The sequence below is a fragment of the Vigna unguiculata genome, chromosome 6, assembly GCF_004118075.2.
Source record: "Vigna unguiculata cultivar IT97K-499-35 chromosome 6, ASM411807v1, whole genome shotgun sequence".
NCBI lineage: Eukaryota > Viridiplantae > Streptophyta > Magnoliopsida > Fabales > Fabaceae > Vigna > Vigna unguiculata.
In genome coordinates, this window is record NC_040284.1 from 22,343,124 (window position 1) to 22,368,807 (window position 25,684).

General features: G+C 30.7%; 4 protein-coding genes across 5 annotated transcripts; 1 reads left to right on the forward strand and 3 right to left on the reverse strand.

Annotated features, from left to right (window-relative positions):
- Positions 1–1,824: 1,824 nt before the first annotated feature.
- LOC114187276 (probable mediator of RNA polymerase II transcription subunit 37c) lies at positions 1,825–3,783 on the reverse strand. The gene is made up of 2 exons (XM_028075478.1): positions 3,564–3,783; positions 1,825–3,461 (listed from the first exon to the last, which is right to left on the reverse strand). The coding sequence occupies exons 1-2, from the start codon at positions 3,781–3,783 to the stop codon at positions 1,825–1,827; spliced, it is 1,857 nt and encodes a 618-aa protein (XP_027931279.1).
- A 3,173-nt stretch (positions 3,784–6,956) lies between these two features.
- Positions 6,957–9,974, reverse strand: LOC114187275 (probable mediator of RNA polymerase II transcription subunit 37c). The gene is made up of 3 exons (XM_028075476.1): positions 9,874–9,974; positions 8,775–9,031; positions 6,957–8,669 (listed from the first exon to the last, which is right to left on the reverse strand). Exons 2-3 carry the CDS (start codon positions 8,992–8,994, stop codon positions 7,033–7,035), a joined length of 1,857 nt encoding a protein of 618 aa, XP_027931277.1. The 5' UTR covers positions 8,995–9,031; positions 9,874–9,974; the 3' UTR covers positions 6,957–7,032.
- A 9,136-nt stretch (positions 9,975–19,110) lies between these two features.
- Positions 19,111–21,268, reverse strand: LOC114186992 (50S ribosomal protein L17, chloroplastic). Its single transcript, XM_028075087.1, has 2 exons — positions 20,937–21,268; positions 19,111–19,865 (listed from the first exon to the last, which is right to left on the reverse strand). The coding sequence occupies exons 1-2, from the start codon at positions 21,190–21,192 to the stop codon at positions 19,456–19,458; spliced, it is 666 nt and encodes a 221-aa protein (XP_027930888.1). The 5' UTR covers positions 21,193–21,268; the 3' UTR covers positions 19,111–19,455.
- Positions 21,269–21,829: 561 nt separating this feature from the next.
- Positions 21,830–24,866, forward strand: LOC114186830 (bifunctional bis(5'-adenosyl)-triphosphatase/adenylylsulfatase FHIT-like). Of its 2 annotated transcripts, none has more exons than XM_028074872.1 (5): positions 21,830–21,974; positions 22,049–22,159; positions 23,141–23,287; positions 24,279–24,377; positions 24,473–24,866. In XM_028074872.1, the coding sequence occupies exons 1-5, from the start codon at positions 21,867–21,869 to the stop codon at positions 24,587–24,589; spliced, it is 582 nt and encodes a 193-aa protein (XP_027930673.1). In that variant the 5' UTR covers positions 21,830–21,866; the 3' UTR covers positions 24,590–24,866. The 2 variants fall into 2 exon arrangements, with proteins under 2 accessions (XP_027930673.1, XP_027930674.1); XM_028074873.1 differs by lacking the exon at positions 21,830–21,974 and adding an exon at positions 22,380–22,446 and having other exon boundaries at positions 22,049–22,157; positions 23,135–23,287.
- The last annotated feature ends 818 nt before the right edge of the window (positions 24,867–25,684 follow it).

Genomic DNA, 25,684 nt, shown 5'->3' on the forward strand with positions numbered 1-25,684 from the left:
AAATCATTACTTCAACTGATGGAAAGTATAAAGTGATATAAAAAATAAACAAAGTCTCAATAAACAATCTTGGTTTCCAATGTTCAAAAAATGGTAACGAATAAAACCATTTATTTAAGCTAGAAAAGGCACTTATTGGTTGCAGCAATTGTGATTTTCCAATCAACACAATTTCAGTCTACGGTCACCAACAACGAACCACGCGAAACGAATGTTGAACATTTATGTCTTCTTCCAACGTCCGAGTGAAACTATTACAAAAAAGAAATAATGCACAGGTGGAAAGGGTTTTGCTCGCTTTTTTCTCCTTTCAACAACCAAATCGCGGAACCATGTGCCACACCACGATGCCCACCACGACAACGATTGCTTCTGAGACGATAGAAAACGAACCCACAGCTTTTCGTGCGAACAACTTGGCTACACAGGTTTCAAACGTCAACCGCTTCAAGGTTGGGAACCTCTTCGCTTGTTCTCACTTCAACGGCGACACTTCAAGTTCTAAAAAAAAGAAACACTTCACCGTTGCTTAACATTGACCAAAGTCAAAATAGAGGCACAACAATGGAAACCAACATTGGGGTTCTAAAAGGAAACCTTTTTCTCTCAGGTGGCCGAAGAAGGTGAACAGGAGTCCGAAAAAATAATGTCTCTGCTACTTCCGATGGGGCAACGACACTACTTCCGAAAATCCACTATCTAAGAACAAAAATCTAAAGTGAACCGCTTGAGTGGTGGAACTGCTTCGCTCACCTTCTCTGTTTTTCCCACACATACGCGCCTATCATTTTCTCCACCCCAACACGCAACTTCACAGGCCACATCACACAACTTAAAATTATTAAAATAACAAAACAAAAAAGTCACGTTAAACTGACACTTAAGCAGGTTAAAAAGGGGTAAAAATTGCCAGGTTGAACTATCATTATCCTTAAAAAAAACACTCATTCGGTTTCAAAATATGTATGAATTTAGTTATATAGAAAATTTCAAATTGATAAATTGAAGTTATTTTGATAAGATTATGCAACAACTTTAAATTGCATAGTTAAATAGAAGTAGTAACTTTATTACATATTTTCATTATTTATCTACTAATATATTTTTTTTGTCGATAATAATGAAAGTAGTTTTGGTATTGGTAATACTGCTTTGAAAATTTAACAAAATAAATTAAAACTAATTATTTTTATTATTGACAGTCTTGTATCAAAGACCAGAAGTATAATCTGTTATCATAAACTTGATTACAAATTTATTAAAATAAAATTAAAAATATTTATAAAAAGATCATAAATTCAGATAAAATTTACATGAGGATCTCAAACACACTTTAAATTAACTGTGATGGTGTGGCAGAAATAACATTTTTTGTACGTATATTATTGAAAATTGAATCAAGAAATTATTATCAACCCATGAACATAAATGCGGCACAACTAATCCATATAGTAATAAACTAAAATTCTAAATATGTGATTCTAAAAATAAAAACAAATCAACTCTTTCTTTTAATTCAAATGTTGAAATAAACTTTATTTTTCATCTAGTATGAGTTCTGCATAAAATAATTTTTCACAAAACCACTTTCCTTGGTTGCATAGCTTACCACTGAGTCATATTTGTTTTTCTAGTATAAATACTAGCCAAAGAACAAATTCAGCAAGTAATATGAGTGCTAAATCAACCAATGTAACAATGTATACATTTCCAGTACAAATATAATATAAACTTTTATCATTGAGAACAGTTTTCCATCATAAAAGTTTTCATTCATCAAACAAAATAAAATTCATCGTCACAAAAGTCTAACCGAAAAAATACCTAATCAGACTTTCCGACAAAGCGTTTAAAGACGTTAATAAGCTCTTCCAGATGATCCTCAAACACATCTATTTCCTCCTCCTGCTGATCACCATCAATTAACTCTGTGGCCTTAGTAATTGCAGAACTGATCTTTTCCCTGTCTTCTGAGAAAAGTTTTGAACTGAAATTTTCATTTTTCAAAGCATTCTTTAGCTTGTAAGCATAGTCATCAATTTTATTCCTTGCTTTGGCCTTCCTAAGGAATTTCATATCTTCAGCTTGATAATCATCTGCTTCTTGAATCATTCTATTGATTTCTTCCGTTGACAGTCGTTCATTGTCATTGGTTATGATGATTTTATTGCTGATGCCAGTTGTATTTTCCTTAGCAGAGACAGATAGTATACCATTTTCATCTATGGCAAAGCACACATCAAAACGATGGCCCCTAGGAGCTGGAGGAAAGCCGGAAAGCATGAAAGAACCCAACAAATTGTTATCACTGGCTCTTGTCCTCTCACCCTCATAAACCTGAATTTTAACACATGATTGGTCATCTGCAACTGTCAAATATTCTTTTGTCCTCTTTACAGGAATAGTAGTATTCCTTGGAATCATTACACTCATGATATCTCCCAATACATGCTTACCGAGTGATAAAGGTGTTACATCAAGCAACACCATATCCGGAACATTTTTAATACCTTCACTCAACAAAGCACCCTGCACAGCAGCACCATATGCTACAGCTTCATCAGGGTTTATGCTTTTGCACAAATCCTTTCCCTCAAAGAAGTCCTTCAATAGCTCTTGCACTTTGGGAATCCTAGAAGACCCACCAACAAGAACAACATCATGTATACTGCACTTATGCATTTTAGCATCAGCAAGACACCTATCTACTGTCTCCATACACTGGTTGAAGAGTTCCATATTGATTTCCTCAAATCTTGCACGAGTGATTGAAGAACGGAAGTCAATGCCATTAGATAAACCATCTACTTCAATGCTGGCAGTGACGGCAAGTGACAGTGTCCTTTTTGGCCTCTCACATGCACTCCTCAACCTCCTTAAGGCTCTCGGGTTTCCACTAATGTCCTCTTTCTTTTCCTTCTTTATTTTCTCCACAAAGTAGTTCAACATTCTGTTATCAATGTCCTCTCCTCCAAGATGAGTGTTTCCAGCTGTTGCCTTAACTTCAAAGATCTTACCCTTAATGGTTAGGATAGAAACGTCAAAAGTACCACCACCAAGATCGAAAATGAAAATGTTTCTCTCTCCAACACAATTCATCCTTCTATCAAGACCATATGCAATAGCTGCAGCAGTTGGTTCGTTGATTATCCGCATGATGTTAAGGCCAGCAATGGTTCCAGCATCTATGGTAGACTTACGCTGAGAGTCATTGAAATAAGCAGGGACAGTAACCACCGCATTCTTCACTTTAGTTTCCAAATAGGCCTCTGCAATCTCTCTCATCTTCACCAGGACCATAGATGAAATTTCCTCAGCACAAAATTGTTTCTCCTCACCCTTATAGTTAAGGGTGATCATTGGTTTGTCATTAGCCCCAGCAACAACCTTGAATGGCCATAACATCATGTCTTTCTGAACAACAGGATCACTATATTTTCTACCGATCAATCTTTTAGCATCTGAAGAGTTATCCAAAAATGTTCCCCTCGTTTAGGGTTAGATAAAAAAGTTACATGAAATAATACAAAGGAAGACACTAGTTGAGAGAGTAGAAAATATACCAAAGACAGTGTTTTGTGGATTGGTGGCAGCCTGGTTTTTAGCAGCATCACCGATTAACCTTTCTTGGTCTGTGAAAGCAACAGAAGAAGGAGTGGTGTTATTGCCTTGGTCATTGTGAATGATATGCACTCGAGAGTGATGCTCCCGCCATACAGCAACACATGAGTAGGTTGTGCCAAGGTCGATTCCTATGGCAAGTCCCTGATCTTCTTTGGCCATTGCTTGCTTTCAAAGTGAGTGAAGACTCAGATGGATACTACACAGGAATTGATATCAAAGTTTAGATTTCTGCATGATGCTTTTTATATAGCTGTAGAATTAAGCATTGCAGTTTAGTCATTGGAAATCATGACATTAATTACTCACATTAACTGCGTCTCCTCGTATACAGTATATAGGCAATGTGGAAATTGGATGGCCATCAAGCTAGATTTCATTTTCCTTCTTTTAAGAAGGTAGTAAGTATAGTTCTGCTAATTTATGCACAAATGCATAGGATTAGATTTCCCAAAAGTTTGTTTAACTAATTAAAATCTTAAAACTTAATATCAAGATGTTTTCCAGTCGATTTTGATTTGGTGATGCTTCTGTTATCAGTTACATGCTATATTTTTACATTTAGACTCTTCATATTACTTCATTTATTTCTGCCATCACCGGTTTTTCTTTTTTTGTTTTCCTCTTCTAAAATAATACCACAATATTTGTTAAAAATTACCAATAACTTCACTTCTTAAACATGTAATTTTTCATTAATCTCCTTTGTTTTCAAAATGTAAAATTCTATTATGTCAAATTTCAAACGGTGAAAAAGGAAAACCTTAAAATGTCAAATTTAATAAAAACAAAACTTATGTTACTATATTAATCATTATTGATGGGGATTTGGATTTTCTTTTACGCAAATGATGTAATTGGAATGCGTTATTACAGAATGGACAAAGTTTCAAAAAAAATAAAGATTTAGGTGTGATTATAGATTTAATTGGTAAGGTTTCTGAGTGCATGAGCAGCAAAATCATTAAAGGTCCTCGTTCTTTTACGCGTGATTATATATATATATATATATATATATATATATATATATTAATCTTACAAAATATAAAATATTTGACACTACTTTATTTTTACTCTAAAACTTTAAAATAATAATATTATAAATCTTTATTCTTATATAATGTTTAATTTTATCTATATTATTTGATGTAAAACTTTGACTTATTCCTAATGGAATTGCCAATTCCTTATAGTGTCAAGGTAAGCAGCACTAGATAAATTACTTGGTGCACTCTCAAAACCTACAAGAACCTTTCACCACTCAATTCCAAACCCAAAGCTAACTCATGAATTTGGTGTTGAGACCGTGTTCCCCCACTTCTAAAAGAAACTCAAAAAAACCACGGAAGTCGTATGGGCATACACGACTTCAAGAAAAAAAAATACTTAATTAAGTTTGAAACAAACTCGTGCGACTCTAGGACAACTTCTTCATTTCCCTGCAGTCGTGCCACCTTTCAAATCCGTAACATTAATAAAAAATAACTCATTAGAACATTAATAGAAAATCTTAATCGATATCAACTGAAAAGTAATATTTCTAACTTTAATTAGAAAAATTCGAAATAGCATTGATCAAAAGTTAACTCTAACTTGATAAAATAATTTTAACTGATATTGGTTAAAAAAAAAACCTAACAAAATAATCTTAGTGGACATAAATGGAAAAAAGAAAAACTACAACCTTAATAAGATACTGGATGAAAAATAAGATGAATTTTAGTGTGAAGTACTATCATCAATATTGATCAAAGAAACAATCTTGAGATTATAACATCAATACAAATAAGAATGTTTTGGTCTTAATCAACTTGATTACATCTCAGATAAAATCTAACTTAATAGGGAGTGCGAAGAGTATAGACGTTAACTTAATCAACTTGACTACATCCCAAATTTTAATTTTAAATAATACAATTATGTTTGTGAAATTTATAATTTCAACCTTTTAATTTCTTACTTTAAAAATATATTTAGTCAAATCATACAATTATGTTTATGAAACTTTATAATTTCAACCTGTTTATTTTGATCCAATTGAATCATTATGAAGTTTGAAATAAATCGTGTTTCCATAATTCAATATTTTTACATTTGATAGAATAATAATGCATAAACTAGAGGTGCTAGTTAAAAAGAACAGAAAAACACAAATTGAACTAAAAAATAACGTTTCTAAAATATTATGTATATAATTTACAAGAACCAAAACTACAATATTATATTTAAACTAAATAAAGTATTCCATTAATAAATGCATTCATCAATTGAACTATTAATTTTAACGAATTTATTTTCACTTGCAATTGCCATATAAAACATCATTACCTACACATAAATTAATTAGGATATTTGTTACATAAGTGTATGTTAGCTAGGTAAAAAAAAAAAAATTCATTCGGTTTCAAATTGTCTATGGATTTGGTTATATATAAAATTTAAAATTGATATAAAATGTTGAATTTAATTTGATAAAATTATTCAATAACTTTAAATTGCATAGTTAAAGTATTAACTTTATTACATATTTTCATTATTTATCAACTAAATATTATGAATATAATTTTTTTTTATCAATAATAATGAAATTTGTTTTGATATTGGTACAACTGTATTGAAAATTTAACAAAATATATTAAAACTAATTATTTTTATTATTGGGTGTGACTATCGTATACGATTCTTGTATTAAAGATCATTTATATTGAGTGTGACTATGTTATACGGGTCTTGTCTCAAAGACCGGAACTAAAATCTAATATCATAAGCTTCGATTACAAATTCATTACAATAAAATTAAAAATACTCATAAAAATCATAAATTCAGATAGAACTTCCATGAGCATTTCAAACACCCTCTAAATTAACTGTGATGGTGTGGCAGAAACAATATTTTGTGTACGTAATGAAAATTGAATCAGAAATTATCATATAAACAAAGAACATAAATGCTACACACCTCATCCATATAATAATAAACAAAAATTCTAAAAATGTGATTCTAAAAATAAAAATAAACCAACTCTTTCTTTTGATTCAAGTATTGGAATAAACTTTCTTTTTCATCTGGTATGAGTTCTGCATAAAATAAAAAAGTATTTTGAGAATTTTCTTTTTATAAACAAGTGTATTTAATTGGATCTTCCGTTGATAAAATCTCAACTGTGTCCAAAAGATTCAACAAAAGCATAGCTTACCATTGAGCCATATTGTCTTTTCCAGTATAAATACCAGTCAAGAGCAGATTCAGCAAGTATAATGAGCGCTAAATCAACCATGGTAACAATTATACATTTCTAATACAAATATAATATAAACTTTAACATTGTCCACATTATCCATCATAAAAGTTTTCATTCATCAAATACAAAGTAACAATTAAGCACCACAAAAGTCTTAGCTGAACATTACCTAACCAGACTTTCCAACAACGCGCTCAAAGAGGTTAATAAGATCTTTCAGATGATCCTCAAACACATCTATTTCCTCCTTCTGCTGATCACCATCAAGTAACTCTGTGGCTTTGGTTATTGCAGAACTGATCTTTTCCCTGTCTTCTGAGCAAAGTTTTGAACTGAAATTTTCATTTTTCAAAGCATTTTTTATCTTGTAAGCATAGTCATCAATTTCATTCCTTGCTTTGGCCTTCCTAAGGAATTTCATATCTTCAACTTTGTATTCCTCTGCTCCTTGAATCATTCTATTTATTTCTTCCGTTGACAGTCGTCCTATTTCATTGGTTATGATGATCTTATTGCTGATGCCAGTTGTTTTTTCCTTAGCAGAGACAGATAGTATGCCATTTTCATCTATGGCAAAGCAAACATCAATAGGATGGCGCCTAGGAGCTAGAGGTAAGCCAGAAAGGCTAAACGGACACAACAAATTGTTATCACTGGCTTTTGTTCTCTCACCCTCATAAATGTCAATATCAACAGATGATTGGTTATCTACAGTTGTATAATATGTATCTGTCCTCTTCACAGGAATAGTAGTATTTCTTGGAATCATTACACTCATGATATCTCCTGATATATAAATACCAAGTGATAATGGTGTTACATCAAGCAACACCATGTCTGGAACATTCTTAATACCTTCACTCAACAAAGCAGCCTGCACAGCTGCACCATAGGCTACAGCTTCATCAGGGTTTATGCTTTTGCACAGATCCTTTCCATCAAAGAAGCCCTGCAATAGCTCTTGCACTTTGGGAATCCTAGAAGACCCACCAACAAGAACAACATCATGTATACTGCACTTATCCATCTTAGCATCAGCAAGGCACCTATCTACTGTCTCCATACACTGGTTAAAGAGCTTCATGTTGATTTCCTCAAATCTTGCACGAGTGATCGAAGAACAGAAGTCAATGCCATTAGATAAACTATCTACCTCAATGCTGGCAGTGACAGCATGAGACAGTGTCCTTTTTGCCCTCTCACATGCACTCCTCAACCTCCTTAACGCTCTAGGGTTTCCACTAATGTCCTCTTTCTTTTCCTTCTTTATTTTTTCCACAAAGTAGTTCACCATTCTGTTATCAATGTCCTCTCTTCCGAGATGAGTGTTTCCCGCTGTTGCCTTAACTTCAAAGATCTTACCCTTAATGGTTAGGATAGAAACGTCAAAAGTACCACCACCAAAATCGAAAATGAAAACATTTCTCTCTCCAACACAATTAATCCTTTTGTCAAGACCATATGCAATAGCTGCAGCAGTTGGTTCGTTGATTATCCGTATGATATTAAGGCCAGCAATGGTTCCAGCATCTATGGTAGACTTACGCTGAGAGTCATTGAAATAAGCAGGGACAGTAACCACCGCATTCTTCACTTTAGTTTCCAAATAGGCCTCTGCAATCTCTCTCATCTTCACCAGGACCATAGATGAAATTTCCTCAGCACAAAATTGTTTCTCCTCACCCTTATAGTTAAGGGTGATCATTGGTTTGTCATTAGTCCCAGCAACAACCTTGAATGGCCATAACATCATATCTTTCTGAACATCAGGATCACTATATTTCCTACCGATCAATCTTTTAGCATCTGAAAAGTTATCCAAAAATGTTCACCTCGTTTAGGGTTAGATAAAAAAGTTACATGAAATAATACAAAGGAAGGCTCTAATAATTGAGAGAGTAAAACATATACCAAAGACAGTGTTTTGTGGATTGGTGGCAGCCTGGTTTTTAGCCGCATCACCAATCAACCTTTCTTGGTCTGTGAAAGCAACAAAAGAAGGAGTGGTGTTATTGCCTTGGTCATTATGAATGATATCCACTCGACAGTGATGATCACGCCATACAGCAACACATGAGTAGGTAGTGCCAAGGTCGATTCCTATGGCAAGTCCCTGATCTTCTTTGGCCATTGCTTGCTTTCAAAGTGAGTGAAGACTCAGATGGATACTACACAGGAATTGAATTCAAAATTAGAATAATTCATGATGATTTTTATATAACTGTGAAATTGTTGAATAAACTTAGATGGGTAGTTCTAGAAAAAATAAGATGTGTTGAGTGGTTGATATTTCTCTTCATATATACAATAAATGCTAAAATTTATAAATTTCAATGCATATACGCATGCTTCAATTCATGAATTCATCAAATATACCTGACACTAGATTGCCTAAACCATGCAATTAAAATCACTCCAAAAACATTAATTCTGGACAATGCGGGTCCTACACAGAATACATATATATATATATATATAATATAAAAAGGAACCCCCACACGTAGCTAGAAACAAAAGCATTGAAACATGAAATCCGTCTCTGTCCCAGAGAAGGTAAAGCCATAAAAAAGGTGCAATCATTTTATGAAGATTCTGGAGGCAAAGTATTCCTCAAAGATTAACAAAAGACTCAAACTAAAACCAACAAAGCCGAGGCAACAATGCAAGCTTTATGTTTCCCCAAAATTCTCAACAAACACACATGAAAGCAAACCCGCACCAAGACACTCCGCAGTACTTATGGACAAAACTGGAAGCTTTTGATTTAAAGAAAAAAGAAGAAAACTTGGCGATGCAAAATGAAGGCTTAAAATGACAGTAATAAGTGTTCTGTGTGGAGGACAAGGAAGCCTAACAGGAACCACATCAAATACAAAACCTGAACAACGATCAACGGGGTCTTTCAATCAACAAAGAAATGAACTTGAAGAAAACTACGCAAAAACAACCAACCCACATAAACTACATCTAAGTATGTTAAAGAGCTACAACAAAGTTAAAGAGACATTACCTTCCAGAGAGCCTGTTGCTGGGTATTCCTCTTCTTCTTTCTCTGTTGCTCTTTCACTTACTATTTTCTCTCTTCTTCTGCTGTCTCTTTTTCTTTTTTATTTCTTTAACTCCTTCTCCAAAGAAAATTATATCTCTCTAAATTCCAGTTTTTGAGATTTTATTTATTTGTAGGAAAAGCAAAGACACAGGTAAACTGCTACCTAGACCTGCCATGCCACTAGACCATCCTTTCATTTTGTACCCACTGCCGTAGTTGCAGGAAGAGTGTGCTTTACGTTTTCTTTTTCTGTTTATAAATTAACAGCAGAGCAAATTGTATTTGTTACTTTTTTAACTTTTAAGATTATTAAGAATATAGGATAATCTAAAATTTTATTTAGCAACTTTTTAAAATTTTATAAATTAAATAAAAGCGAGACATAGAAGAAGGGAAGCAGAAGAGAGAAGCAAGGAACGAGAAGAAGTGAGCTGTCTCTTATTCCAACTACAGGCATGGCTTCCAGTGCACCGAGATGGATGCTACCCTGCCAATCTTGAAAGGCTTGTAAGCTTTGTTATGGTTTGGTTTAATTAATATATTATCCGGTCTGGGACTACTGTGTCAAATAGGTACTCGGTTTTAAAAAAGTGTCAATTACATTTTAATTTTTGAAAATTGCTTCAATTAGGTCCTTTTCAGACAGAGTTGACTAACGCCGTTAGTCAACGTGCCACGTGTCAATAAGTAGTTTTTTTGATTTTTTTTTTTAATTTTTAATTTTTTTAAATTTTAAATTTTTTTTTAATTTAAAAAAAATAAAAATGCCACGTGTCAAGTCCCTGTGTGTGACACGTGGCATTGTCAGTGCCACGTGGCATTGTAATACCACGTGTCAGTGTCAGTGTCACTATCAGATGTCATTGTGATGATTTCGATTTAATCCCCATTTATGTTTTTTTGTTTCAATTTAGTACCTACTTACGTATATTTGATTCAATTTTGACCTAATAATTTTTAATAATTAAAATATTTTTTAATAAAATTAAAAGTAATTAAGTATAAAAGTTTTAAAGAAATTAAGTATTTGATATTTACATTAAAATTTAGTGGTAAAAGTCATTTTATTAAGTCATTTTTAATAAAAAAAAAGTAGTATAACATTCATATCAATAGAAATTTTGATTTAAAATTAGTAAGAGACAATATTGTTCTATTTTGAAAAAAAAAATTAACAAAACATGAGTACTTAATAAAAAAATAATTAATAAAGTAATATGTTAAAAAGCCGTTTTTAATAAAAAAATATTAGTATAGCATTTATACAAATAATAAATTTGGTCTGAAATTTAGAGAAATATTATAAATATTAGTACTTAATTTTGTAAAAGTATTTATATTTAATTATTTCTAATCTTATAAAAAATGGATTACAAAAATATTTTAATTATTAAAAAGAAATTGGGACAAAATTGAATCAGATACACATACTTAGGTACTAAATTGAAACAAAAAGGACTAAATCGAAATCAACACAATGACATCTAACAATGGCACTGACACATGGCATTACAATGCCACACTGACAATGCCACGTGTCACACACAGGGACTTGACACGTGGCATTTTTAATTTTTTTTTTAAATTTAAAAAAAAATTAAAAATTTGAAAAAAAATTAAAAATTAAAAAAAATCAAAAAAATCACAGATTGACACGTGGCACGTTGACTAACGGCGTTAGTCAATTCTGTCTGAAAGGGACCTAATTGAAGCAATTTTCAAAAATTTGGATGTAATTGACACTTTTTTAAAATCGAGTACCTATTTGACACACTAGCCTCAAACTAGATACTATGCGATTAATTAAACCTTATGATTTATATCTATGTGTATGATACTAGTTTTTGTACCCGTGCAATGCACGGGATTTTTTAGATTTTATATATTTGTAATGGTAATGAACAATGAGTGTTATGCAATAATCTATATATAAAAATATGATGTCCTAAAAAAATTGTCAAGTGTAAAAATAGAAAACATAAGATAAATGAATTAAGAACATAATAAAAAAAACATATTGTTGTTGCTTTGAGAAGCATTATTGTTGTATTTTATTTTGTCTTTGGTTGTTTATTTTTTTTATCTACAACAACAACACAAAAAAGATTACTGATAGAAATGTTAAGCTATGCTGAAAATATTATTTCTTTAAAAGACAATGATTTTCCTCCAATAGGGAACAGAACATGCAATACTTCGAAAGATAACAATTGAAGAAGAAGCAAAAAGATAAATAAGTTCATGTATGTTTTTACAAACTAATAAGTTAAATTCGAAATCAAAAATAATAAATTACATACCTATAAGAAGATGAAGCATATAATAATATGTTTTTACTATTTAAAGAAGCATATAACATCTCAAAAAACAACATGATGATATAAAAATTTTATATTTTTTATATACTTTAAATTGATAAATAATATTTTTGGTGAATGTCTTAAACTCTAATTATGTGTTTGATTGATACCTCATGATTCATTGAGTTCCACAAATCATGATTGTTATTGTTCATAATAAATAGTCATATTTCAAAATGTAAAATTCTTGGAAGACGAAAAGTTTTTCATTTATTCTTTATATTTTTGACATTTATATTGAAAGACGTAAGTGTTGATTTATAAAGTTTATTCAATAAGCTATGTTGAAATTTAAGAAAATTTTTGAAAACTGTATAAAGCTCTCTTAAAAAGGTAGGTAGATTTTAAAATATTTTCCATTTAAAATTTTAATACAATAAATTCATATGTAACATTGCAATGAGAAACACAAAAAGTTGTTGGTTTCTAATATTTAATGTTATTTAATGGCAAAGACATTCATATGTGAAAAGCCGTCAAAATATATCTTGAAAGTAGGTTGGAAGAAACTGAAAAGTTCTTTGAGATGTTGAAAAAATATAGCTTGGAAGTGGTGTTAGAAAAAACTGGAAAATTGTTTTAATTCTTCTTAACATCTTTATATTTTTTGAAGATGAAAAGTAGATTTTGAAAAATATAAATATATTTTTCAGTAAGCTAGATAAAAAAAAACAAAGTCTTAATTTTTAATTTGGTAATTAAATATATTTAAGGTAAGTAAATTTATTTGCATTTATTAATATTGTTATTAATTATTAAGAAACTATTAACCGATCTGATTTTAAGAAAAGTGTAATATGTAATGACTATTTTTAAAATAAATTAATAAAATACATAATTTTTCTGTAGAAGAGGAGAAAATATTAATACTTATATAAAAAATATTTGTTAGTTATAAATCTTTCTTCTACTTTGAACTTTTTAAAAGTCTATGTTATCATTAATGAGACAAATTCATGGAGTCAGAACTTTATTTTAATTTTGTTTGTTCAAAAATTTAAAAACTTGGATTATGCCTTTATAATTTGTATTTATTATAAAAATAAAATGTAGTTTATGATTTGCATTTACTTCACTATAAAAATTCTGAAATAGTAAATATTATCTTATCAAATAAGATTTAATATTATATTTTAAAGTATTCACTCTTTGATGCTACAAAACATTTCAGTCATGTAATATCCGTAAATTCCACACAAAATCCTAATTAATTTATTATATTATAATTTTTAATTAGATTTATTTTATAAAAATTAGCTACCCTCTCCAAGAAACTTTGTAAAAGTTACTAAAGTTGTTATTTTGTCATTCTTACTTCAAAATATTAATTATGAAGATCACCAATTATGTATATTTTGGGACAATGCACATTAGAATTCAAAAGAGTATTGTTAGCTTTGCAATTGTATATAATTATATATTAGATTAGATACTATTAGAGATTTTGGTCATTCAAAATGACTTTAATTTGAGAAGATTTTTGGACCCGTATAAAACTTTTTCAAGAAGGTATGTAGATTTTTTAAAATATTTTTCATTTAAAATTATAATACAATAAATTCAAATATAACATTGTATTGAGACACTAAAAAAGTTGTTGGTTTCTTCATAATTAATGCTAATAAATTATAAAGATGTGTTGGAAGAGACAAATTTTTATCTTGAAAGTAGTGTTGAAAGAAACTGAAAAGTTGTTTTTATTCTCCTCAACAATTTTTAATTTTTGGAAGATGAAAAATATTTTTTGAAAAATATAAAAAGCATATCTAGCAAGTCAAGTAAAAAAAAGTTTTAATTTTTAATTTCGTAAATAAATGTATTTAAAGTAAATAAATTTATTTGCATTTTTTATTAATAACAAATTATTAATTAATCAGATTCACAAAGAGTGTAATATGTAATATTATTTTTAAAAAAATAAAAAATAACTAACTTTGTCTATAAAAAAGGAGAAACTATTAATATTTATATAGAAATATTTGTTAGTTATCATTATGAATTTTTTTAATTTTAAATTATAAATCTTTTTTATACTCTAAAATTTTTAAGACGTGGGACAAAGTTCTGGAATGAGGAAGCAAACGAATATATTTCATTCATGGATTTAACTTATTAAACTTTAATAAATATTGATTGAAGCATGAGCTTTATTTCAATTTTGTTTGTTGAAAAATTTAGAAAATTTAGATTTTACCTCGAACAGCCTCTTTTGGTTTTTACTCTGGAAATAGCAACATATAGCTGGCAGTTGAGAAATCTTGACATTGCAATTATGATTTTTTTGAGGAGTGGACACGATGATGAAAGAAAGCTTTAAAAACTTGCACAGTGATCAAGAATCAGAATTATTATTCATTAGTGGATTATTTTAATGTTGTAATCTGAATCAGTTTAATAATGAAAATGTGTGGGAGATGAAAGAGCAGTTTACATACTTACAACAATGCTTTAATCATCATTATCTCGAGTAGTGCGAATATTAATGAGTTTGAATATTGATTGACACGTTTCAAATTGACACGGTTTAATGCATTGGAATATACAACGTTTCGTAAGACGAAGAGATTTTAAGTGATTCGTGAAATGCGTTACAATTTTTCATATTTATGTAATATTTATATAAAATTATTAAAATATTAAATATTTAAACTTCACGTTAAATAATTTTGGAATGTGAATGTTATAAAATATAATATTTAATGTTTACGTTAATTTTTTTTTAAATAATAAGTAATATTTAATGTTTACATTTAAATTTTGAATTTAGATGGAATGATAATTAATTTTGATTAATTCCAAATATAATTAAAATTTATTTAGATTACAAATGTGCTATAATTCTGATTTTCATTTTTTTATCAAAGAACTTCATAATTAAAATAATTATAATTACATTGAGAGATAACTATATAACATCAAGAGTGGGTACAAATATAACTACTTAGAAGAAGATGAACTGTTTCCTTAGGAAAGCTGAAAAAAAAAACAGATCTAGATAAAAAAAAATGTGGATGTTACCCAACTTCAACTAAGCTCATTCATCTCACAAAAAAAATTCCAAAACAGAACTAAAACAAAAAATATTACAAAAGAAGCAAAAATACAAAGAGATCTGAAGATGAAGATTATCTGGAGCCATGGTGTTGTCTGAAAAAAAAATCAAAATTTGGGTAAAAAGATGAACTCTTCATTTCAAGCTTGTAAACAAAAAAAATAGCATCAACAAAAAGTGGGTACAAATATAAGAAGAAGAAGATGCAGTTGATTTGTTTCCTTCAAAAAACTGAAAAAAAAAAATCTGGATAAAAAAAAAGAAATGTGGACGTTACCCAACTTCTACTGAGCTCATTCATCTGAAAAAAAAAATTCCAAAACAGAACTAAAACAAAAAAATATTACAAAAGAAGCAAAAGTACAAAGAGATCTGAGATCTGAAGATGAAGATTAGCTGAAGCCATGGTGTTGTCTGAAAAAATTAAAATCTGGGTAAAAATATGAACTCTTCATTTAAGCCTGTAAACAAAAAAAAATAGCATCAACAGAAAGTAGGTACAAATATAAGAATGAAGATGAAGATGAACTCTTTCCTTCAGAAACTCGAAAAAAAAACAGATTTGGATAAAAAAAAAAGAGATGTGGACGTTACCCAACTTCTACTGAGCTCATTCATCTGAAAAAAATACCAAAAAAGAACTAAAACAAAAAATATTACAAAAGAAGAAAATATACAAAGAGATTTGAAGATGAAGATTATCTGAAGTCATGGTGTTGTCTAAAAAAAATCAAAATTTGGGTGAAAAGATGAACTCTTCATTTCAAGCCTGTAATCAAAAAAAAAATAGCATCAACAGAAAGTGGGTACAAATATAAAAAGAAGATGATGAAGATGAACTGTTTCCTACAGAAACTCAAAAAAAAAATACAGATTTGGATAAAAAAAAGAAGAAATGTGGACGTTATCCAACTTCTACTGAGCTGATTCATCTGAAAAAAAATTCCAAAACAGAACTAAAACAATAAAATATTACAAAAGAAGCAAAAATACAAAGAGATATGAAGATGAAGATTATCTGGAGCCATGGTGTTGTCTGAAAAAATTAAAATTTGGGTAATAAAAAGATGAACTCTTCATTTGAAGCCTGTAAACAAAAAAAAAATAGCATCAACAGAAAGTGGTTAGAAATATAAGAAGAAGATGATGAAGATGAATTCTTTCCTTCAGAAACTCGAAAAAAAAAACAGATTTGGATAAAAAAGAGAGTTGTGGACTTTACCCAACTTCTACTGAGCTCATTCATCTGAAAAAAAAATTCCAAAAGAGAACTAAAACAAAAAAATATTACAAAAGAAGCAAAAATACAAAGAGATCTGAAGATGAAAATTATCTGAAACCATGGTGTTGTCTGAAGAAAATAAAAATCTGGGTGAAAAGATGAACTCTTAATTTCAAGTCTGTAAGCAAAAAAAAAATAGCATCAATAAAAAGTGGATACAAATATAAGAAGAAGAAGATGAACTATTTCCTTCAGAAGCTCGAACAAAAAAAACAGATCTAGATAAAAAAAAAGAAATGTGGACGTTACCCAACTTCTACTGAGATCATTCATCTGAAAAAAATTCCAAAACACAACTAAAACAAAAAAATATTACAAAAGAAGCAAAAATACAAAGAGATCTGAAGATGAAGATTATCTGGAACCATGCTGTTGTCTGAAAAAAATCAAAATCTGGGTAAAAAGATGAACTCTTCATTCCAAGCCTGTAAACAAAAAAAAAATAGCATCAACAGAAGGTGGGTATAAATATAAGATGATGAAGATGTAGATGAACTCTTTCCTTCAAAAACTCGAAAAAAAAAAACAGATCTGGATACAAAAAAGAAGAAATGTGGACGTTACCCAACTTCTACTGAGCTCATTCATATGAAAAAAATTCCAAAACAGAACTAAAACAAAAAAATATTACAAAAGAAGCAAAAATACAAAGAGATCTGAAGATGAAGATTATCTGGAGCCATGGTATTGTCTGAAAAAATCAAAATCTGGGTAAAAAAGATGAACTCTTCATTTCAAGCCTGTAAAAAAAATAGCATCAACAGAAAGTGGGTACAAATATAAGAAGAAGATGAAGATGAACTCTTTCCTTCAGAAACTCGAAAAAAAAAACAGATCTAGATAAAAAAAGAAATGTGGACGTTACCCAATTTCTACTGAGCTCATTCATCTGACAAAAATTCTAAAAAGAACTAAAACAAAAAAATATTACAAAAGAAGCAAAAATACAAAGAGATCTGAAGATGAACATTAGGTGGAGTCCATGCTATTTCGATGGACTGAGAAAGAGCGGAGAAAATCAGAAGAAAGTCCTGCAACAAAGAATGAGAAAGTGAGAATGAGAAGAAGATGAAGCGAGAATGAGAAACGAAAAGTCAGAAAGAGAGAGAAGAGGTTTAAGAGAGAGAATTGAATCTGAAATTTGAAAGTGGAGAGAGAGGAAAAAGAAGCTGTGGGATACGTGGAGAGAAATAATTGATTTTGTTTTTGAATTTTTTTATGAAGTGCCAAAATCATGAGAACATGACACGTAAGTGGTTTTACTTTTTGTAGATAAATTTTTTTGAATTGAAGTGTGTGATATATAGTATTTAATTGAAGAAGTTGCTATTTGTTAGTTCCCATTTGTATATAGTATTAGATTAGATTTCGAGTATAATTAGATTGAGAATTCATACATGTTTATGCAACGAAAGAGACTTGTGAACATTATTATTACACAGTCACCATTTTTTATTTTTTATTTTTTTCAAAATATCAAACATTAATTTATATTAACTATTTGAATTGTATATTGAATTACATATTATATATATATATAAATAACACTCTTGTAATTATTATTAAGGTACACAAAAAGTTATTCTACACTCAACAATATAAATAAAAAATAACTCATTTCAACATCAATTAAAAAGTTTTAATCGACTTCAACCGAAAAATAATATTTCTCACCATATATTATCGATAAAGTAACTCTGACTTGGTTGAAAAAGAAAAAACTCTAATGAAATATAGACATTAACTAAAAATATATAAAACAATTTAAATTCTCAAATAAAATTTGTAGTTACTTAATTTTCAATAATATAATTATGTTTTTGAAATTGTATAATTTCAACCTTTTAATTTCTTAATTTAAAAATATATTTTATTGTAAATAAGTTGAATTGTCTATGGAAGTGGATTAAAAATTAACATTCAAGTATATTGTTAGTTTGTTCTTCTTTTTTTCATCTCTGGATCCGGTTTTACTAATCGGAAACAGTTACAGGGATAGTAAAAGAGGTTTAAGTTCAGAAGAGGAGAAGAGGGAGGAAAAAATATTTAGATATAGTTTAACTCATTTCGTTTCCACCGCCATCAAAATTTGAAGCTGTCCGAGCCTGTTGGGTAGCACAAACAGGTATACTTGTGTCACCTAATCTCTTGTGTCTTTCAAGAACTCTCATCCCTCTAGAATTACCGTATGCACACAGACACTAAAATTAGTAGTTGATGTCTATTTGATACACTTCATCATAACTTAGAAAATAAATGTCCAAAAAGCTTGGAAAGATGTGGTAAGAAAAAAAAATACAATAAAATAAATTATTTCATAAATCAAAATTTTGAAATAGAAAGCTGATACAATATAATATCTATAAATTATTTTAAACAAAATTGAAATATAATTTATTATAAAAATATTTTCTTCTATAATTACCTAAATATATAACTCTTTCTCCATAAGTATGGTTAAGAGGTGCAAACTGAGAACTGGTAAAATACACAATCCTTTGAACTTTTTAAATGTAGGTAATATCACTTGATATTAGAAATGCTGTGTGTCAAGAATTATTACAGCAAGACCCATAAACACAGTAGTCAAAAAGGCATATCACAAATACAAACGCACTTAAAACATCTGTTATCTTAACAAATAAGTGAATCTATGAACTTCTGCAGATGATCACTTAAAATCAAAGATGATTGTCGTTTGTCCATAAGTACACAAAGAGATGCACAGACTAAAACTAATCAAAAAGGCATAATACACAAACTGTAGAATCATTGTTACCGCTGAATACATAGCCAAGCTCAAGATCGCAGTGAGATTGCTGATAATAGCACCCAAATAAAGGTGATGGTTACACAAGTTCAATGTATGCCATAGGTGCATTATCACCTCGCCTTGGTAGGGTTCTTATAATTCTTGTGTAACCCCCATTTCTTTCACCATAACGCTCTGGCACCTCTGCAAATAAAGCATGAACAATCTGCTTCTCGTAGATGAACCCAAGGGCTTGTCTCCTTTTATGAAGAGATCCATCCTTTGCTAAAGTTATCATTTTATCAACATACTTCCTAATTGCACTGGCCCTTGCTCTGGTGGTCTTGATGCGACCATATTTGAGGAGCTGAGTTGTAAGGCCTCGAATGAGTGCACGGCGCTGATCAGGTGGCCTGTTGAGTTTGGGCACCCGCCTCCCATGTCTCATGGCAAATACTCGGCCACCATTGTCAATAATGGTGAAGGAGTGATCAAAGCCGGTGTATTCTGTAACATGATGAAATTGGAAGTGAGGCCAAAGGAAACGGGATTGATATATTTCATAGTTTAATGGGTGCAATTGGGAAGCAGAGTTCATTCACTCACAACAACCTCAAAGGCAATGTTCGAGTATGATTGCTTCACTTGATCTAACAAGAGGAAGAGGCCTATCAGATTAAGGACTACTTTTTTATGGTTAAAATCACATGCATTGTTTGTAGGAGAAAATTTAATTTGTACCAAAAACATCCATAACATAGTGGAACTAGCTTTCTCATTAGATGTCTTTTTCGCATACAAGTTTCAAATCAGAAATCTATAATTAAGGAGAATCAAACATATACCACTTTAACCAGCCATACCACAAAGACTGCTTAATTTGAAAACACATTTTTGTACTTTTAGAAATACTTAAAAATAATGCATTATTTTCACTTTATTTCCAATAACCAAAGACATGTGATTGGTGGATAGAGTTTTGAATGCATTCATATTAAACTCTTGCATAATTATTTGTAGAGAAAATTATTTACTCACAGTACTATATGATGTTTTTTTAGCTATCACCCAATCACAAATCGTTATACTGATGAGTTTGTCAAATTTAGCAATAACTATTTTACAATTTACATTTACTATGATCAATGGTTAGTATTGCAAAAAAAGTGCAAAGAATTAAACTCAAATCAAAATACAAATAACAACAATTAACTAAATTCGAATGCTTAAGCATCTCAATGCTAATGGATTTCAATGTCCTGAAAGTTCCTTTCATAGTTGTAATCAATAAATCCTGACACCAAATGAACCCTCTTTCTCTCACACAATGCAATGCTCTCCACAACGGATTCAATTCAGGAAATATTTATAGTTTTGCTGTGAAAAACTCATAATTGTTTCTCAAAAAATAAAGCAAAACCAAAACATCAACAAGAAATGAAGATAAATTAACGAAGCAATAAGTCTAAATTACACAACCCTATTGAAGAAGACAGCAAAACAAAACAGAGTAATAGCAACGTAACACAATAAAAGAGAATCAGATAGAAAGGGGAATGAGTGGTAGTGAGTGAGTACCTGAAGCAGAAGAAGGAGCGGAGAGGAAGAGGGGGTTAAGAGGGGTGAGACCAGTGAAAGTGGTGAGAAGGGATTTGGGTTTGGTTCGAGAAATTCGGAGTTTCACAGAAGAAGATGAAGAAGATGCAGCGACAGAGAAGCGCAATGAAGAGGAAAATGATGAGGGAGGAGTGGAAGGAGAGGGTAAAGCAGACCGCAAGGAAGCCATGGACCACCTGCTGTCGCTGCTCGTAGCCATGACTGAAACTGACGCCATTGTTGTGTGCGTTGAGCTACACCAGAAGTTCCACACTCACTAGATAACGAATATGGATAGAGAAAACCGACAGAGGGAGAGAGGGGAGAGAAAATTTTGTTTTTGGAACCGGGCTTTGCCCAGAATTTTTCTTCATATACAATTACTTTCTGCACCTATTGGTTTCTTTCGACACCTCCTTTAGAGTTTGAAGTATCTAAATTTATTGAATAAATTTATTTTCTTGTAGTTTTAAATGCATTTAACAAATTAAAAAAATGTGAAAAAATATATTTTCCAACGGTATTTGTTCATATTATTCTCAACAAATTAAAAATAGTTTATGAAACATTAATTAATTTAATTTAAAAATTTAAAATTTATGTGACTTAATATATAGTTTATGAAATATATAAACCAACACAACTCTAAATTATTTAAAGAAAATACCTTGAAATTGATAAATCTATTATCCCAGTTTTAAGAAATATTTATTTGAACTGATTTTTTTTTTAAGTCTGTGACAGTCAAAATATCATTACTAAATATTACATTTCTATGATGGACTACATTTTATTTCAAAATTAAAAGAGTAAATTCACCAATATAAAATACAAAATTGAAATTTGTGTAGAAATCCTGATTTAAGTCATATATGAAAACACAAGTTAAATATTGGTCGAAGTGGTTCGAAGATGCAAACAGTGTTAGTATCCTGCATTGGCAAGAAGATTCCACATTGGTTTTGGCCACATTCTTCAAAATCGCTACAAATCCGACCAATTTGGTCATCCTCCATTAAGGTAAACATCGATCAACCTTTTCTCTCTGCAATTTCTCACTTCTCCAATAACCATTTTTCTTCTCTTTCACACAGATGGCTGCAGAAGACTACACTTTTGGGCCATACAAGATACACCACACTGAAGTGTTCTACTCCACACATCTCACCTACGCCATGGTCAACCTTCGTCCTCTCCTCCCTGGTAACAAAACATGACACTGCCTATTTCTTCACACACCCATGATTCGCTTCGTTTTGCGTATCCTTTTTCACTTTCCCTTTTGTTTTTAATTGGTTGATTATTCAGAACACAATTAAGCCATAAAAAAATGTCTTCTTTACTGTTTGGTTTATGAAGTTGGTGCCTTTATTGAGATTAAGAAAAACCCATTTTGATAATTTGCTCGTTTTTGCCCCTTTGCAGGTCATATCCTTTACATGGGGTTCATTTCGATAACACAGTGATGGGGTGGGATGATAGATTCTTTCTGGTAGTCGAGATTGAATGAAACTTTTAATTGGATCTCCTTCGGTCGATTGAGTAGTTTGAATGTGTTTTTGCAAATTATTTAGTACCCACATTAATTCCTCTAAACAAAAAATTCTTTTAATTGGGTGGACTTTCATAGCTTTTTTTTTTTTAATCTAAAAACAAGGGTTTTTTTGGCTATAAAGTCAAGGTTTTTGGACTAACCATGACTGCAATTTCTTAAGGATCCTGTGAAACTGCAACCATGATCCCAATTTAAAAACCTTGTTTGTTTTGGTCGGAAAATCAGTACCAAGCTCAAACATAATTATTCTGAGTTTAGTTGCATGCTGATATTGCAGTACATTGCATAAGAAATATGCAATCCAGCATAATATGTTGTGTGTTTTTCATCCCTTAATGGACATTTTAGTAAGTCTGTTTTTAGGGCTTCTGTATTTTATCAGTGTCTATTTTGATTTATCGGTTCATCATGTTTCATATCCATTCGTGTGAAGTTAATTGTTTCATATACCATATATAGGCATGGGGGATTCATTTGTGTTCTTCATGTGTTGATTTGAAAGTGTAGGAGTTAGCCTAGACTTTGGTGGCTATATTTGTTTCATAGTTAATATTTAGAGATTTTTTGCATCGTCTAATATTATAAGCTTGATTACGAGCAGCTATGTAAATGTTTGGCTTAACAGTTCCTACATGTGCTCGTCTGTCCAAAGCGTGAAGTTAAGCGTTTTGTTGATCTCACTGCTGATGAGACTTCTGATTTATGGCTCACTGCACAGAAAGTTGGTACGCAGCTTGAGAGCTACCACAAGGCTTCATCACTTACTTTGGCAATCCAAGTAAGACTCATTTGGAGTATGCTCAGCTTGCTTTTATCTTGTAACTGCTTTGGATTAAATTCTTTCTTCTTTTACATGAGTTTACTTTGAAACATTTTTTTTTCTAAAAGAGGATTTATTAGTTCATATTTGTTGTTCTGTCCTAGTTGGGCACTCTGTGTCACAAATTTGCAATCACGTAAATACACACTCTCCCTTTATATTTGACCAAATTAGAAATCAGATGGAGGCTAACTTTTTTTTCTTTTTCTGTTTTTACTCTTATTTCCTTGTAGTTGTTTACCTATACCTGGTTTCTCTCTTTCATTCCCAATTCATTTTGTACTACATAACACTCTTATTTGTTAGCATTATTGTAGTAAAACAAAGGGTAATGTTTTAGAACTTATTTTCCTATATTTATGTGAAATGCATGACTGTTTATTTATCGTTTCAGTTATTTTCCATGAAGATTCTTGGTTGGTATATTTATTTTATTACTGGCTCTTGTATGCCAAGTGCTAAGTTAGTTAGCATGTGAGGCAAGAATGTAAATTTTACTAATTCTCTTGACAATTCTTTCCAAGTTACTTATTGTCTAATAATTCGTAGTTGTCTCGGTCAAATTTGAAAATAGTTGTGATCTACACTATTTGATGTTAGACAATTTCCCTATCAATGAGATGATTAAATAGTGATACCAAGGGACAGTTCAATTTTGTGATTTTGAGCTGGCAATTTAATGTTCAAAATTGTACAAAACTGACAGAGTACCATAGTTCTGTTGTGATTTTTTCCGATTGAAATTTACATTTTGATTTTAGTTACCAAGATAAAAGTAGTGGTGACCAAAATGAAGTGCTAGTTTTGAAAGATGAACACTATCAAAATCATTTTATGGTGCTATATTTGTTATGTTTTTAAAAAATTTCCTACTTCTACGGACTGTATTGTTGGATGATATGCTACTTGTGACTCTAAAAAATGACTGAGTTATCTTTCTGTATCTCAGGATGGACCCCAAGCAGGACAGACAGTACCCCATGTTCATATTCATCTTATCCCTAGAAAAAGTGGTGATTTTGAGAAGAACGATGAGATATATGATGCAGTAGGATGCTTTATTTTTTTCTTCTTGAGGCTATGATACTGATTTTAGTATTTTTATTTTATTTGAGCTGTATCTGCTGTTTGTCACTGGTTCAGATGGATGAAAAGGAGAAGGAATTGAAACAAAAGCTTGACTTAGACAAGGAGAGAAAGGACAGAAGCCTTGAAGAGATGAGTCAAGAGGCAGATGAATACAGAAAACTTTTCGTATAACTGTTGGCTAGCTGTAGAAAATCAATTCTGTGTGCATCATGTGACCAGATTTTCTGTGTGCAGACAATTGTAATGCACTTCCTTAGAGCCACCGAAAAGTTTATTCAGCTGATTTAGATTATAGAGCTTTGAGTTTTTCTGAACCATACAAGTCACAAATTCTAGTTTTCTGAGGGACTTATTATTTACTGTTACATGTATCATGGTACTAACGTTTCAAGGAATGATGACAATTTGGTTTCAAATAGCAGCATTTGGGTCTCTCTTTCTATTTAAACCTCAACTTTGCTTGGCAGTGTTGAAGCTAAAGGTTCAAAGAAGTTATGTTTGTTTCCATTCAGAAAGCAAGTAAAAATCTTTAGTTGAGAGAGACACCCAAATCTTCTCACTGTTAATTTTTTCCTTATGCATTCTCATGAAGATCCACAGCAACCACCGATCACTTTAATAAATGAAAATATATAAACGGGGAAGAGAGGCAACTTTAGTTTTAGAAGTTGACTGTAAGATTGAGTTAAATTTAACTTACACATAATTCTAGTTTCTTTTCAGTCCAATTTATATGTTATGGTCAATGGTGAACTACTTAGGATTTTAACTAAAACCAGTTGCACAGAACCACTTATGTATACTCGAATTTAAATACATTTCAATTATTTTTAGTTGCAAAACCAATATCAACCTTTTGTGTATAGTATACATCCGTCGGTCGAACATCCAAAAGTAGTTAATCAGTACGTGTGGGCTGATTGATCACATAGATGGCTGACATTGAAGATGACAGATCGGTTGGTATTTAACATAGTTTATCATCTTAAACATGGTTTAGTGTAAATCAATTAAATAGTATTAAAGTATGATTGAACCATAATTTGATTGATGGTAGTTAGGTTTATTGATTGCAACATTTAACACGGTTGTATTCGGACAACTATTAACTTAAATATTAGAGTGTTTTCTATAAGTATACTTAAACAGTTTGGATGATTGAAACTACTTAGCATTGGATTAATATAAGATTGAAGCGACATAAAAACTAGTATCAAAAAGTTAAGAGTGTCCAACTAGTATTCGGATAACTACTAACTTAAACAT

Coding starts and splice junctions, on each gene's coding strand:
- LOC114187275 (XM_028075476.1), bottom strand. CDS start 8,994: ATGGCCAAAGAAGATCAGGGACTTGCCATAGGAATCGACCTTGGCACT. Junction 8,670..8,774: donor TCCACAAAACACTGTCTTTG/GTATATGTTTTA, acceptor ATAACTTTTCAG/ATGCTAAAAGATTGATCGGT.
- LOC114187276 (XM_028075478.1), bottom strand. CDS start 3,783: ATGGCCAAAGAAGATCAGGGACTTGCCATAGGAATCGACCTTGGCACA. Junction 3,462..3,563: donor TCCACAAAACACTGTCTTTG/GTATATTTTCTA, acceptor ATAACTCTTCAG/ATGCTAAAAGATTGATCGGT.
- LOC114186830 (XM_028074872.1), top strand. CDS start 21,867: ATGCAAACAGTGTTAGTATCCTGCATTGGCAAGAAGATTCCACATTGG. Junction 21,975..22,048: donor TTTGGTCATCCTCCATTAAG/GTAAACATCGAT, acceptor TCTTTCACACAG/ATGGCTGCAGAAGACTACAC. Junction 23,288..24,278: donor CACTTACTTTGGCAATCCAA/GTAAGACTCATT, acceptor TCTGTATCTCAG/GATGGACCCCAAGCAGGACA.
- LOC114186992 (XM_028075087.1), bottom strand. CDS start 21,192: ATGGCGTCAGTTTCAGTCATGGCTACGAGCAGCGACAGCAGGTGGTCC. Junction 19,866..20,936: donor CGCTCCTTCTTCTGCTTCAG/GTACTCACTCAC, acceptor ATCATGTTACAG/AATACACCGGCTTTGATCAC.